Consider the following 14,573-nt stretch of genomic DNA (forward strand, 5'->3'; position numbering starts at 1 on the left):
TGTAGTGTGGTTTCATTTCACCTGCAGGACTCCTTTGAACATTTCTTTCCAAACAGGTCTAGTGGTAGCAAACTACCTTTGGTTTTTCTGGGGATGTATTCATTTCTACCTCACTATGAAGCACAGTTTTGTCACGTACAGAATTCTTGACTGATAGGTTTTTTTTTGTTTTTTTTTTTTTTAGCTCTTTGAATATATGGGTTCATAGTCTTTTGGTCTCCAAGGGTTCTGATGAGAAATCTGCTTATAATGTTACTGATGAGCTCTTGTATGAAACAAATCATTTCTTTCTTGATACTTTCAAGGTTCTTTCTCTCTTTGTGTTTGTCTATTGAAAATTTGAGTGTGTATGTTTCTTTAAGGTTTCATCATTTTTGGAGTTTGTTGAACTTCTTGGATATTTATATCCATGTCTTTCATCAAATTTAAAATTTCATTTTCAAATTCATTGTTGCCCATTTTTGAAAATTTTAGCCATTCTAGATATGTAATGGTGTCTCACTGTTTTAATTTGTAGTTCCCTAATGATATATAATGTTGAGCACCTTTTCATGTGCTGCTTTGCCATCTGTGTATCATCATGCTCAGATCTGTTGCCCCACAAAGTAGCTGCTACTTACAGCTGTTGCCTTTATTCCACCAAATTTTGACGTATCTTTTCTTCAGTGGTGGCTCCTTTAGTCCCCTTTCATGGACTCAGCCTAATGTATTCTTCCCTTATGCCCATGTTCTCCACATGTTCTTTTGTCTTAGCATCTTTGACTCCCTATTAAATTTTTACATATTTAACCTTTGTTTTTCTCTACAATGCTGAACACTTCTTGCAGGCAGGACTGCCATTCCTCCATTTTATATTACCTGCACTAGGTTGAATACCTGACACATGGTGTTCTCATGTGTTGAATGAAAGGTTAACTGATTTAATGCATATTGATGGGATATTTTCAATAAATTTTGCTTTTCTCCTAAAATATTAAAGAATATAAATAATGGACAGCCTTGGTTGGCTTTTATGACAAACTCAGTAAAATGATTTGAGATTGAATAGGGATCTGCTATTTCAGGGACCATTGTCATTCATGGATGTGTTTGTGGACTTTACCTGGGAAGAGTGGCAGCTGCTGGACTCAGCTCAGAAGCACCTGTACAGGAGTGTGATGTTGGAGAACTTTAGAAACCTGGTGTCCCTGGGTATGTACTGCCCCCTTGAAAGGAGTGTGTGTAATCTGTAGGCTTCCTCTTCTTGGTGGCTGAAAACTGGGGCATTTTTGTAAAATACTGGGTGATTTGGGGCTTATACTTAGAGGCCAAGTTTTCTTATTCTTCCTTTGGCATCAGAATATGCTGGTTGAATGGTGTTTACTTTGTTAGAGTGCAAAAGGGCAGCTTCATCATGTCACCTCTAAACTAAATTTTCCCAATTTTTCTGAATCCCTGGGTCCTAGGCATTCTTGATCTAGATTGTCTATAATTTTCCATTCACAGGATATCAATACACCAAACCCAGTATCATTTTCCAGTTGGAACAAGAAGAGCTGTGGATGATGCACAGCCCAAGTCAGGGCCATTCAGGTGAGTAACCAGAACATTTAGATCTTTTCCTCCTTACTCAGAATCAGTGTGAGGTCTGACATTTTGTTCTCTTTGTGTTTGTACTTTTATGTTATTTGTAGCCATCTTTTGCTCATTATTTCTTCTCTGGTATTCTCAGCTTCCTTCTTTTTTTTTCTGAGGTAGTAGACTCATTTCATTATGCATTTAAGCAGCTTTATCTCTTTATCTCACCTCATGTGACTTTCACACCCTTTCTAAATAAAGTTAATCTTCCTAATATTAGAATTGTTTCAGCTGCAATTTTTAATTAACCTTAAATCCACCTATAAGATGAAGTGATTCATTATCACATATTACAAAATGTCCTAAAATGGGCCAGCTCTAAGGATGACTAAGTGATTGACTCATTAAACTGCCACAGGTCTACCCCTTCCTTGCCATTCTAATTATGTATTTTCCTCAAATTTCCTCCCTTGTAGTCATCAGATGGCTATGACAGTTCCAGACAATACCTGCAAATGTACCAGTGACCAGTGGAATAAAGACTGTTCCTTTTTATCAGACATTAAAATCTATTTCAGGAAACCCCAGCAGACTTAACCATGTTCAGTAGGCTAGATTTTTATCACATACCCTGTGTAAAAAAGACTGGCAAGGGAAATGGCAAGCCATCACTGTTGGCTCAGATAAATCATGCTTCCCCTTCGGCAGCGGGTATGGAGATGGGTCTCCAGTTTCCTACCTGAAGCACATGGCCTAAAGGATGTAGGTAGAACATAAAATCAGGTTTCTGCCAACCAGGAGAAGGGCAGCAGAACTGTCAGCTAGGCAGAAGCGTCCACCTTCACCTTCCTTTTTGGTGAGGAAGCATCCAGTCACACCCTTCTTTCCACCCATCCATCTTCAAAAATACTCTATCCACCCCTCTTTTCATTCTTACACTATATTAGTACAAGTCTAGATCCTTGTTTCTAATCAGAGCTGGTAGTAGTTTTTCACAGTCTGGTGATCTCTAATTAAAATTATCCACATTCATCTCAAACCCTAATAAAATAATGCTCCAAATTCTCCAAGCCAGGCTTCAGCAGTACATGAACCATGAACTTCCAGATGTTCAAGCTGGATTTAGAAAAGGCAGAGGAACCAGAAATCAAATTGCCAAATCCATTGGATCATTGAAAAAGCAAGAGAGTTCCAGAAAAACATCTACTCCTGCTTTATTGACTATGCCAAAGCCTTTGACTGTGTGGATCAGAACAAACTGAAAAATTCTTAAAGAGATGGGAATACCAGACCACCTGACCTGCCTCCTGAGAAATCTGTATGCAAGTCAAGAAGCAATAGTTAGAACTGGACATGGAACAACGGACTGGTTCCAAATTGGGAAAGGAGTACATCAAGGCTGTATATTTTCATGCTGCTTATTTAACTTATACACAGAGTACATCATGCAAAATGCCAGGCTGGATTAAGCACAAGCTGGAATCAAGATTTCTGGGAGAAATATCAATAACCTCAGATTCGTAAATGACACCACCCTTATGGCAGAAAGTGAAGAGGAACTAAAACGCCTCTTGATGAAAGAGGAGAGTGAAAAAGTTGGCTTAAAACTCAACATTCAAAAAACTAAGATCATGGCATCCAGTCCCATCACTTCATGGCAAATAGATGGGGAAACAGTGAAAACAGTGACAGACTTTATTTTTTGGGGGGCTTAAAAATCACTGCAGATAGTGAGTGCAGCCATAAAATTAAAAGACACTTGCTCCTTTGGAGAAAAGCTGTGACAAATTTAGATAGCATATTAAAAAGCAGAGATACTTACTTTACCCACAAAGGTCCATTTAGTCAAAGTAGTCCAAACTACTGGTTTTTTTAGTAGTCATGTATGGATGTGAGAGTTGGACTATAAAGAAAGCTGAGTGCGAAAGAATTGATGCTTTTGAACCGTGTTGTTGGAGAAGTCTCTTGAGAGTCCCTTGGACTACAAGGAGATCAAACCAGTCAATCCTAAAGGAAATCAGTCCTGAATATTCATTGGAAGGACTGATGCTGAAGCTGCAACTCCCAATATTTTGGCCACCTAATGCAAAGAACTGACTCATTGGAAGACTCTGATACTGGGAAAGATTGAAGGCAGGAGGAGAAGGGGATGACAGGATGAGATGGTTGGATGGCATCACTGACTCGATAGACATGAGTTTGAACAAGCTCTGGGAGTTGGTGATGGACAGGGAAGCCTGCAGTGCTGCAGTTCATGGGGTTGCAAAGAGTTGGACATGTCTGAACTGATCTGCATCAAAAGAATATTTATTTAGACATGTGAAGAAGAGTCTGTGGTGGATAAATTCTAAATTTGTGAAAGATAAACAGAGAAAACTTGGCAGCTAAGTAAAACAACTCAAGAGAAAAAATGATTTATGAATGAAAACCAACCATGGTACACCTGCATGATTTACCTGTGAATAGAAATTACATGGTTGTGAAGATGTAAAACCTGAAGACTGATTTAAGCAAAAATATGAAATAGCTTGATTAGGATGGTGCAAGTATGGGAAGAGGGTGTGTATATCATGGGGAATATTAAGGGAGGAGGATGAAAGGAATTAAATCTCTACCCTACCCCCTGATTAGGAGAAAATCAAGTACAACAGAATAGGCTCTTGTTTAGAAAACATGGAGGAAAATGCCATAAGAAAGAGCTAAGAGACAAAACTTTTTTCCTCTGAGGAGAATGAAAAACAGAGAGGCAAGGTGAACAGATGCTGTTTAAACATTAACTACCCCCTCCCCCCACCAAATTCCAAAAATACAAAATAGATAAAGATCAAGACACAGGTCTGAGTTCTTATGCACAATGACAAATATTTGGAGGCTGAATAGAAGCGAGAATGGGTAAAGTTGACCTATTAATAGATATACCAGAGTAACATGCTGACAAAGGTGAAGGACAGAGCAGGGCATTGAGAGAACACAACAGAAAGTCAGCTTTGAAGAAGCAACGTCACAGGGTCTTAATCATCATACCAGGTTTCTCTACATCCTAAATCTGAATCCTTATTCATTTGTACAGAAACCTCCGAATTATATATGTTGCCAAACATCAGTTCCCACTTAGGGCAGTATCATGCTCTGAGGAATGGAAATTTAATTTTGCTCATTTTTTTCCTTGTACTTTCTTTTTCTTTCTTTTTTTTTTTTTTTTTAATTTTGGCTGCACTGAATCTTCATTGTGGCATTCAGTTGGATCACATAGTCTTAGTTGCCCTGCAGTATGTGGGATCTTAGTTCCACAACCAGGAATCAAATCAGCATCCCCTGCATTGGAAGATTGATTCTTAACCACTGGGCCACCAGGGAAGTCCCTCCATGTGCTTTCCAAAGAAGCTATTGTACAAAATTTTGAAACTCAAAGCTGTATTTATTATCAGATTTCTATGCCTATTTTCATGTTTTGATTTGTTTCGTTTCTGCAGGTGCCCAGGAGTTTGTGTACATTTACATTTGAGATTTTATTTATATTCAGAACTGATATCGGAAACTAAGAAAAACCTCATGACATGGAATTTTTAAGGCAATTTTATGCTATACTATGATCATGTCACTATTTATAACATATGAGTATTTTCATTTCTAGACGAAGTCTGGGAAATTGATGGTTGTGTGGAATGGCATCAGGAAAATCAAGGCAAGCTGGGAAGTATGGCAGAAGGCTATCCCTGTACTGCTTTTGGAAAACTGTGTCTTATTACTGCAAATAATGCTTCTTCAAGACAGAGACTTCATAAATGTGTCACAAATGGGAAGAGTTTGAAATGTAATATAGGTCTCAGTAATAATTACGCTGGAAAGAATCCTAATGACATTCATGCATTGAGGGAATCATCCTTCCTTTCTAAACATGAACAAGCTGTTATTGGCATAAAATACTGTGAAAGTGATGAATCTGGAAAAACTGCCAACAGAAAGCCACTGCTTATTTGCCAACAAATGCATATGGGAGGAAAATCGTTTGAATGCAATTCCTGTGGGAAGGCCTTCAGCAGCAAGTCGAACTTTGTGGTGCATCAGGAAACTCATGAAGAAGCAAAACCCTACAAGTGTGATGGATGTGGGAAAGACTCCAGCAACAAGTCCTACCTCGTTGCACATCAGAGAACTCACAAAGGAGAGCAACTACATGAATGTAGTGATTTGAAAACTTTTAGTTTCAATTCACAACTTGTTTTACATCAGAGAATTCACACACAGGAGAATCCCTATGAATGCTGTGAATGTGGGAAAGTCTTCACTAGGAGAGACCAGCTTGTTTCCCACCAGAGAACTCATTCAGGACTGAAACCCTATGGATGTCATGAATGTGGGAAAGCTTTTGGTTTGAAATCACAGCTCATTATACATCAAAGAATTCATACTGGAGAGAAACCCTATGAATGCAGTGATTGTCGGAAAGCCTTTAATACAAAGTCTAACCTCATGGTACATCAGAGAACTCACACAGGAGAGAAACCTTATAGTTGTAGTGAATGTGGGAAAGCTTTTACTTTCAAGTCACAGCTCATTGTACATCAGGGAGCACACAGTGGCGTCAAACCCTATGGATGTAATCAATGTGGAAAAGCTTTCAGTTTAAAGTCACAACTCATTGTACATCAGAGAAGTCACACAGGAGTGAAACCCTATGGATGCAATGAATGTGGGAAAGCTTTTAGGAGCAAGTCGTACCTTGTTATACATCAGAGAACTCACACAGGAGAGAAACTCCATGAATGCTGTGAATGTGGGAGAGCCTTCAGTTTTAATTCACAACTTGTTATACATCAGAGAATTCACACAGGGGAGAATCCCTATGAATGCAGTGAGTGTGGGAAAGCCTTCAGTCGGAAATACCAGCTCATTTCACACCAGAGAACTCATGCAGGGGAGAAGCCCTATGAATGCAGTGATTGTGGGAAAACTTTTGGTTTGAAATCACAGCTCGTGATACATCAGCGAACTCATACAGGAGAGAAGCCCTATGAATGTAGTGAATGTCAGAAAGCCTTTAATACAAAATCAAACCTTATTGTACATCAGAGAACCCACACAGGAGAAAAACCATATGGTTGTAGTGAATGTGGGAAATCCTTTACTTTTAAATCACAGCTCATTGTACATCAGGGAGCACACACTGGGATAAAACCGTATGGTTGTAACCAGTGTGGGAAAGCCTTCAGTTTGAAGTCACAGCTCATTGTACATCAGAGAAGTCACACAGGATTGAAACCCTATGGGTGCATTGAATGTGGGAAAGCTTTTAGGAGCAAGTCCTACCTCATCATACATACAAGGACTCACACAGGGGAGAAACCACATGAATGCAGTGAATGCGGAAAATCCTTCAGTTTTAACTCACAACTTATTGTACATCAGAGAATTCATACAGGTGAGAATCCCTATGAATGCAGTGATTGTGGGAAAGCCTTTAATAGGAAAGACCAGCTTATCTCACATCAGCGAACTCATGCAGGGGAAAAACCTTATGGGTGTAGTGAGTGTGGGAAAGCCTTTAGTAGCAAGTCATATCTCATTATACACATGAGAACTCATTCAGGAGAGAAACCATATGAATGTCACAAATGTGGGAAAGCCTTCATTTGGAAGTCACTACTCATTGTACATGAGCGAACTCATGCAGGGGAAAACCCTTATAAATGCAGTCAGTGTGAGAAATCCTTCAGTGGGAAATTACGGCTCCTTGTACATCAGAGAATGCACATGAGAGAGAAGCCCTATGAATGCAATGAGTGTGAAAAAGCCTTCATTAGGAAGTCTCAGCTCATTGTACATCAGAGGACTCATTCAGGGGAGAAACCCTATGAATGCAGTGAATGCGGAAAAACTTTCTCTCAGAAATCAATTCTCAGTGCACATCAGAGGACTCATACTGGAGAGAAACCCTGTAAATGCACTGAATGTGGGAAAGCCTTTTGTTGGAAGTCACAACTCATTATGCATCAGAGAACTCATGCAGATGAGAAACATATTGGTGAGTTAAATATCAGAAACTTTTTCTCAAAAGTGAATTCACCGGAATTCCTAGAAAATTCATACAGAGGAGAAACTTTATAATTGGAATCATTGTACACCATGTATGTATGGCATGTGGAAAGGAATCCACAGAAAGCTGTTTTTTATACACACACACACACACAAATCAGTAAATGTACACAGGAACTGTATGAATTCAGTGAACCCTCTGAAAATTCTTAGCAGGAATTCACAACATGTCTTTAATTTGTGCAGTTGAGGAACAATATGAATGAAGTGAATATCAGAAACTCATTTCTTAACATGCTAACATCTGCAAAGAGTTAATTCCATAATGCAAATGAATATAGAATACAGTCCTTTAAAATTCATAATTTATTGGAATTAGGATTTTAATGAGAAAAAAGTGTTAATTGAATGTATTGCAGGCATCAGAAGCTAATATGTTGGAGAAACCATGGTATAAAAGTAGGGAAATTCTTCATCTAGAAATGACAGGCTTCTAATAAAGTAAAATTTTGAATGAGTGAAGATCTATGAATATTTTTTAAACCTCTACAGGAAGGTTTACTATTTTGATTCATCTGGAAAAAATTTTTCCCTTATAAGTTTAGGGGAAATTATGCTTCAAATTATGCTTCTAAACTCTTAGGGAAAGCTTGTAAAAAAATAACTATCCAACTATCAATGATAGACATTTTATAGAATATAAAGATTTTCTTACCTGAGTAAATGTAATCATGATAATAATAAGGATCACATCAGAAGCCCTGCAGCAATGTTTAGGTGTTTTCTTCCTTTCTGTACTATAAAATGTGTTTTGTGGACTTCGACATATTCTTACGGATGCGACATTTGATAAATAAATTAACTAGATAGCAATACTGTTTCCCAGGGATTTATACTCTGCATAGCAACATCTTTCTTTAAAATACAACTTGTTACTAGAATAATATGGCATATAAATGCATTTCAGTACTTTAAAACTTCTACTATTGTTTTGTACTCTCTGTAAATGGACCTGAAAGCTCTCTCTTCAGTTATATAATCAGTATAGCTCACGCTTCATGTGATTGCGTATCTGGAATCTGTCCTGCCCTCTTTGATTAGAATACCTTGATTTCCTTTAAGAGAACTGACAGTGTATGCAATGTATACATGATCAGATCGTCATTCAGGGTACCCTACCAGGAGTTGGCTGAGATAGTCCAGAATTTAAATTTTTAATGGACTCTTTAGTACAGAAAATTAAACTTAGCTTTTGTTCTCAGGTAACATCTTGCTGCAAATATTAATTAGTTCCTTCTACATAGATTACCCAGAATAGCTTTAGTTGTTGTCACTTCTTAATTCTAGTTTGCTTCTCTCTTAATTTGAGCTATCTGGTATCCTCTCAGTACTTTTAAATGATACCTTTAAGTGATGCTGCCGAAGTGTGCATGTATACCTGTAGATTCAGAGCAGTGAAAAGTCATTCTACCAGTGGCTTAGTTACAAAATCAGTTTTTTTAATAACCTCACCAATTACCTTTTATGTATTAGCATTGATCTGGAAAGAGCTAGAACCCTGAAAATAAGTTTAGGGCTATCTTGGAGGAATATGAGGATTTAAAACTGCAGATACTTCTGAAACACCCACTACTTTGTGCCCTTCAGTGGGGAATCCCATTGCTTACCCAAAGAAACTGTTTCTTCCATGAAGGATATAGTTACTGATTTCTGAATCCCTAATCCTTATGCAGGATCCAAAGTAGAAACTTGGAGTGAAGAATGATGACTCACAGAAAGGAAGAGAAAGCTTACATAAGGAAAGAATTTCAGATATTTGCTATAGTCTATCCCCTAAACTTGGAAAATGTCATGAATGTGTATTTTGTCATTGATGTTCCAAGGAAGATACATGCGCATAATAAAGAATAAACATATTCTGTGTCCCACTCTCCAAGGTCTATTAGATTCTAAAGGTGCTGTGTTGTGTGATGCATTCACATGCAGCCTCCTCCAGTAGACGCCAGAGATGTCAATGTAATGTTGGAGATGTAAGTCAAGTACTGTGTGAAAGGATATTGCTGGATTGAGCTTGATCTTAAATGGAAAGTTTTCCAGGCGAATGAAACTGAGCAAAAATGAATAGATTTTTATAAGCAAAAAAGTTAAAAATTGAATCTCTGGCTTGAAAATCTACCTAGTTCCTCTAACTCTGCCCTAGCCCCAGAAAAGAAAGATGTATCTGAGACTTTCAGTAATAGTTGATATTTTTCAGGAACATTAAGGGAACAATAATTCTCATGTTTTACAGTGTATGCACAGGAATTAGACATTTTGGGGGAAAATGACAAGTCATTTGCGAACATGTAATAGATTTTAAAATCCTAAATGGAATTACAGCAAAAATGGATCCAATAATGTATAGTTTTTATTTCGTTAAGTCATGACATTATTTAGTATAGCAGACTGTTAGTAGTGAACCCAATATTTTATTACCAACAGTATCACTGTATTTTTCATAATGTTAATGTGCCCAGCTACATTTTTGCATCCTCTTTGTAGTTAAGTGCAATCGTGCTGCTAATTCTGAATAATGAAATGGAAATAGAAGTTACTGAGGAATAATGTAAGGTTTTTCTGAAGAAAAACATGTGAGGGAAACCCCCTGCTGCTGCTGCTGCTGCTAAGTCACTTCAGTCGTGTCCGACTCTATGTGACCCCATAGACGGCAGCCCACCAGGCTCCCCCATCCCTGGGATTCTCCAGGCAAGAACACTGGAGTGGGTTGCCATTTCCTTCTCTACTGCATGAAAGTGAAAGTGAAGCCACTCAGTCATGTCCGACCCTCAGCAACCCCATGGATTGTGGCCTACCAGGCTCCTCTGTCCATGGGATTTTCCAGGCAAGAGTACTGGAGTGGGGTGCCATTGCCTTCTCCGAGCCCCCTAGTGTCCTTTAATCTTTTCTTTTTAATATGCAGTATGCCAGATGGTGGGAGACTCAGCAGCCATCCTAGAACCTGAATTCCTCTTGAGGATGGAAGCCATCTGCTTGAGTGTAGTAGAGAGAGAAGAGTGATGTGGCTCTCTGATAATGATGGAGCTGCTATACCACCCCTAGACTACCAAGTCTGGGCATCTTTTTACACAAAAGAGAGATGAACTGTCTTGTCCAAGTCTTTTTTTGTTGTTTTTGGGAGGAGACTTGGTTCTGTTATGTGCACCTGAATCTGATCCGAATTAAAACTTACTAGGATGCTTGGAAGATTTAATATTTAAAAATCTTTTTGTAAAATTAATCACTAGGTGGGGGGGAAGCCATGAGTAGTATCTCAGTGTGTGTAGATAAATCAGTTGATGGGCTATAATTCCCATAGGTGATTTTAAATTATTATTAAGTTAGAGATAGAAGTTAAATCCTTTGCAAGTAGTATGTTCCCAAAACTGAAAAATGTCATACTTTATGATAAAACAGTAATTTAAACAGTATACCTTTAAATTAAGAACATTTAAAGCATGCTCATCAATTTTATTGAGCAATCTAATGGCAGTTCTAGTCAATATGTGAGAACAAAAAATTGTAAGGAATTGGGGTTTGGGGTAGAAACAAAAATCCAATTGTGTGGAGATGTGGTTGTCTATTTAGAAAAACCAAAATAAACTATAGATAAATACTTAAACTACAGGCTTTAAGGCAAGATGTTTTGTACAGCTATGAAAGCTGTCAGTTTGACTGTGAGCACAAGCAGACCTCTACATCTCTGTGCTCAGATTGACCTGCCCTCAAAATATCTGAAGGCAGTTTTGCAGTGAATCAACCAAAAGCTTCAACAAACCTTAGTTGAAATACAGATCAGATTGAGTCATCTTTACCCTATTTCCCAGTCTAAAAGCTGACACCCTTTTCTGGAAATGAATATATATTCAGAGCAGAGTAAACATATATTCAGGGCAAAGGAAATTATCAGGAATATATAAATACCTTATATAATGAAAAATATAATTTTACCAAAAAGATGATTCTACATGTGCAGGCACTTAAAGCATCAAAATCATGCAAAAACAAAGCTTTATATACTCTTACCAGTTTAGTTGGACACTTCAACATTTATTTCTCAGTAGCATAACTTGGTTGAGAAGGAAATGGCAACCCACTCCAGTGTTCTTGCCTGGAGAATCCCAGGGACAGGGGAGCCTGGTGGGCTGCCATCTCTGGGGTCGCACAGAGTCGCACACGACTGAAGCAACTTAGCAGCAGCAGCATAACTTGGAGACCAAAAACAAACAAGACTGTGGAAGCACTGGGTAATGCCATCACAAACTAAACTTGGTAGGCACATCTAAAACATCTGACAGCAGAACACACATTCTTTTCAATTGCACATGAAGCATTAATCAATACAGACTATATCCTGGGACATTAATTATAAAATTTTTCAAATAATTGAAATCATACAAGATGTCTTCAGACTGTAATGCAGCTTTACAAGAAACCAATTGCAAAAAGAACAGGAAAATCCCCAAACACTTGGAAATGAACACAATTCCAGTCCTAGATATTTCAAGAAAAATATGGAAAATAAACATACACAAGTTAAAATACAACATTGATTTTTTTTTGAGATGCAGATAAAGCAGAGCATAGAGAGAATATCACTAAATGCTCGCATTAAAAAAGAATAAGGATCTCACATCAATAAATCCCACCATAAGAAACAAGAAAAAAAACTAGTAGATCCCAGGGTAAATAGGAATGAAATAGTAAGGATAAGACCAGAGACCAATAGAACAAACAAACAAATGGGGAAAAAAGGAAGGGAATAAACAATGCAAAACACAAATCTGACAACAGGTAAAATGGACTAAATTTTTGAAAGGTAGAAACTACCAATAAAGGTAATCCAAATAGTGCTACATTAATTAAAGAAATTAAATTCAGTTTAAAATCCCCCAACAAAAAAAAGGATCAATGCCACGTCCAAGGAGTGGCAGCTGCGTGGGCACAGGAGGGCCGAGAGGAGCTACTCCACATTCAAGGTCAGGATGGGTGGCTGTGAGGAGATAACCCCTCATCCAAGATAAGGAGCAGCGGCTGTGATTTGCTGGAGCAGCTGTGAAGAGATACCCCACGTCCAAGGTAAGAGAAACCCAAGTAAGATGGTAGGTGTTGCCAGAGGGCATCAGAGGGCAGACACACTGAAACCATAATCACAGAAAACTAGCCAATCTGATCACGCAGACCACAGCCTGTCTAACTCAATGAAACTAAGCCATACCGTGTGGGGCCACCCAAGACAGATGGGTCATGGTGGAGAGGTCTGACAGAATGTGGTCCACTGGAGAAGGGAATGGCAAACCACTTCAGTATTCTTGCCTTGAGAACCCCATGAACAGTATGAAAAGGCAAAATGATAGGATACTGAAAGAGGAACTCCCCAAGCCAGTAGGTGCCCAAAATGCTTACTGGAGATTAGTGGAGAAATAACTCCAGAAAGAATGAAGGGATGGAGCCAAAGCAAAAACAATACCCAGTTGTGGATGTAACTGGTGATAGAAGCAAGGTCCGATGCTGTAAAGAGCAATATTGCATAGGAACCTGGAATATTAGGTCCATGAAACAAGGCAAGTTGGAAGTGGTTAAACAGATGGCAAGAGTGAACGTCGACATTCTAGGAATCAGTGAACTAAAATGGACTGGAATGGGTGAATTTAACTCAGATGACCATTATATCTGCTACTGTGGGCAGGAATCCCTTAGAGGAAATGCAGTAGCCATCATGGTCAACAAAAGAGTCCAAAATGCAATACTTGGATGCAATCTCAAAAACGACAGAATGATCTCTGTTCATTTCCAAAGCAAACAATTCAATATCACAGTAATCCAAGCCTATGCTCCAACCAGTAACACTGAAGAAGCTGAAGTTGAATGGTTCTATGAAGACCTACAAGACCTTTTAGAACTAACACCCAAAAAAAGATGTCCTTTTCATTATAGGGGACTGGAATGCAAAAGTAGGAAGTCAAGAAACAACTGGAGTAACAGGCAAATTTGGCCTTGGAGTATGGAATGAATCAGGGCAAAGGCTAACAGACTTTTGCCAAGAGAACACACTGGTCATAGCAAACACCCTCTTCCAACAACACAAGAGAAGACTCTACACAGGGACATCACCAGATGGTCAACACCGAAATCAGATTGATTATATTCTTTGCAGCCAAAGATGGAGAAGATCTATACAGTCAGCAAAAACAAGACTGGGAGCTGACTGTGGCTCAGATCATGAACTCCCTATTGCCAAATTCAGACTTAAATTGAAGAAAGTAGGGAAAACCATTAGACCATTCAGGTATGACCTAAATCAAATCCCTTATGATTATACAGTGGAAGTGAGAAATAGATTTAAGGGACTAGATCTGATAGAGTGCCTGATGAACTATGGACAGAGGTTCGTGACATTGCACAGCAGACAGGGATCAAGACCATCCCCATGGAAAAGAAATGCAAAAAAGCAAAATGGCTGTCTAAGGAGGCCTTACAAATAGCTGTGAAAAGAAGAGAAGTGAAAAGCAAAGGAGAAAAGGAAATATATAAGCATCTGAATTCAGAGTTCCAAAGAATAGCAAGGAGAGATAAGAAAGCCTTCCTCAGCGATCACTGCACAGAAATAGAGGAAAACAACAGAATGAGAAACACTAGAGATCTCTTCAAGAAAATTAGAGATACCAAGGGAACATTTCATGCAAAGATGGGCTCGATAAAGGACAGAAATGGTATGGACCTAACAGAAGCAGAAGATATTAAGAAGAGGTGGCAAGAATACACAGAAGAACTGTACAAAAAAGATCTTCATGACCAAGATAATCACGATGGTGTGATCACTCACCTAGAGCCAGACATCCTGAAATATGAAGTCAAGTGGGCCTTAGAAAGCATCACAATGAACAAAGCTAGTGGAGGTGATGGAATTCCAGTTGAGCTATTTCAAATCCTGAAAGATGATG

The 14,573-nt window shown here is 38.5% G+C and overlaps 1 protein-coding gene across 10 annotated transcripts in view; it reads left to right on the top strand.

The window, feature by feature from the left end:
• ZNF268 (zinc finger protein 268) overlaps positions 1 to 9,524 on the top strand; it is a 33,673-nt gene extending 24,149 nt beyond the window's left edge. For 8 of the 10 annotated variants that reach the window (XM_070769223.1, XM_070769224.1, XM_019977166.2 and 5 more), the window contains 3 exons: positions 1,065 to 1,191; positions 1,486 to 1,572; positions 5,192 to 9,524. In XM_070769223.1, the coding sequence (XP_070625324.1) occupies positions 1,080 to 1,191; positions 1,486 to 1,572; positions 5,192 to 7,665 (2,673 nt within the window). In that variant the 5' untranslated portion in view covers positions 1,065 to 1,079 and the 3' untranslated portion in view covers positions 7,666 to 9,524. Of the gene's footprint in view, positions 1 to 1,064; positions 1,192 to 1,485; positions 1,573 to 5,030 lie in introns of all 10 variants that reach the window. The other 2 variants (XM_019977170.2, XM_019977169.2) reach the window with 2 other exon arrangements.
• Positions 9,525 to 14,573: the final 5,049 nt, after the last annotated feature.

This window comes from Bos indicus, chromosome 17, assembly GCF_029378745.1.
Source record: "Bos indicus isolate NIAB-ARS_2022 breed Sahiwal x Tharparkar chromosome 17, NIAB-ARS_B.indTharparkar_mat_pri_1.0, whole genome shotgun sequence".
NCBI classification, from domain to species: Eukaryota; Metazoa; Chordata; class Mammalia; order Artiodactyla; family Bovidae; genus Bos; species Bos indicus.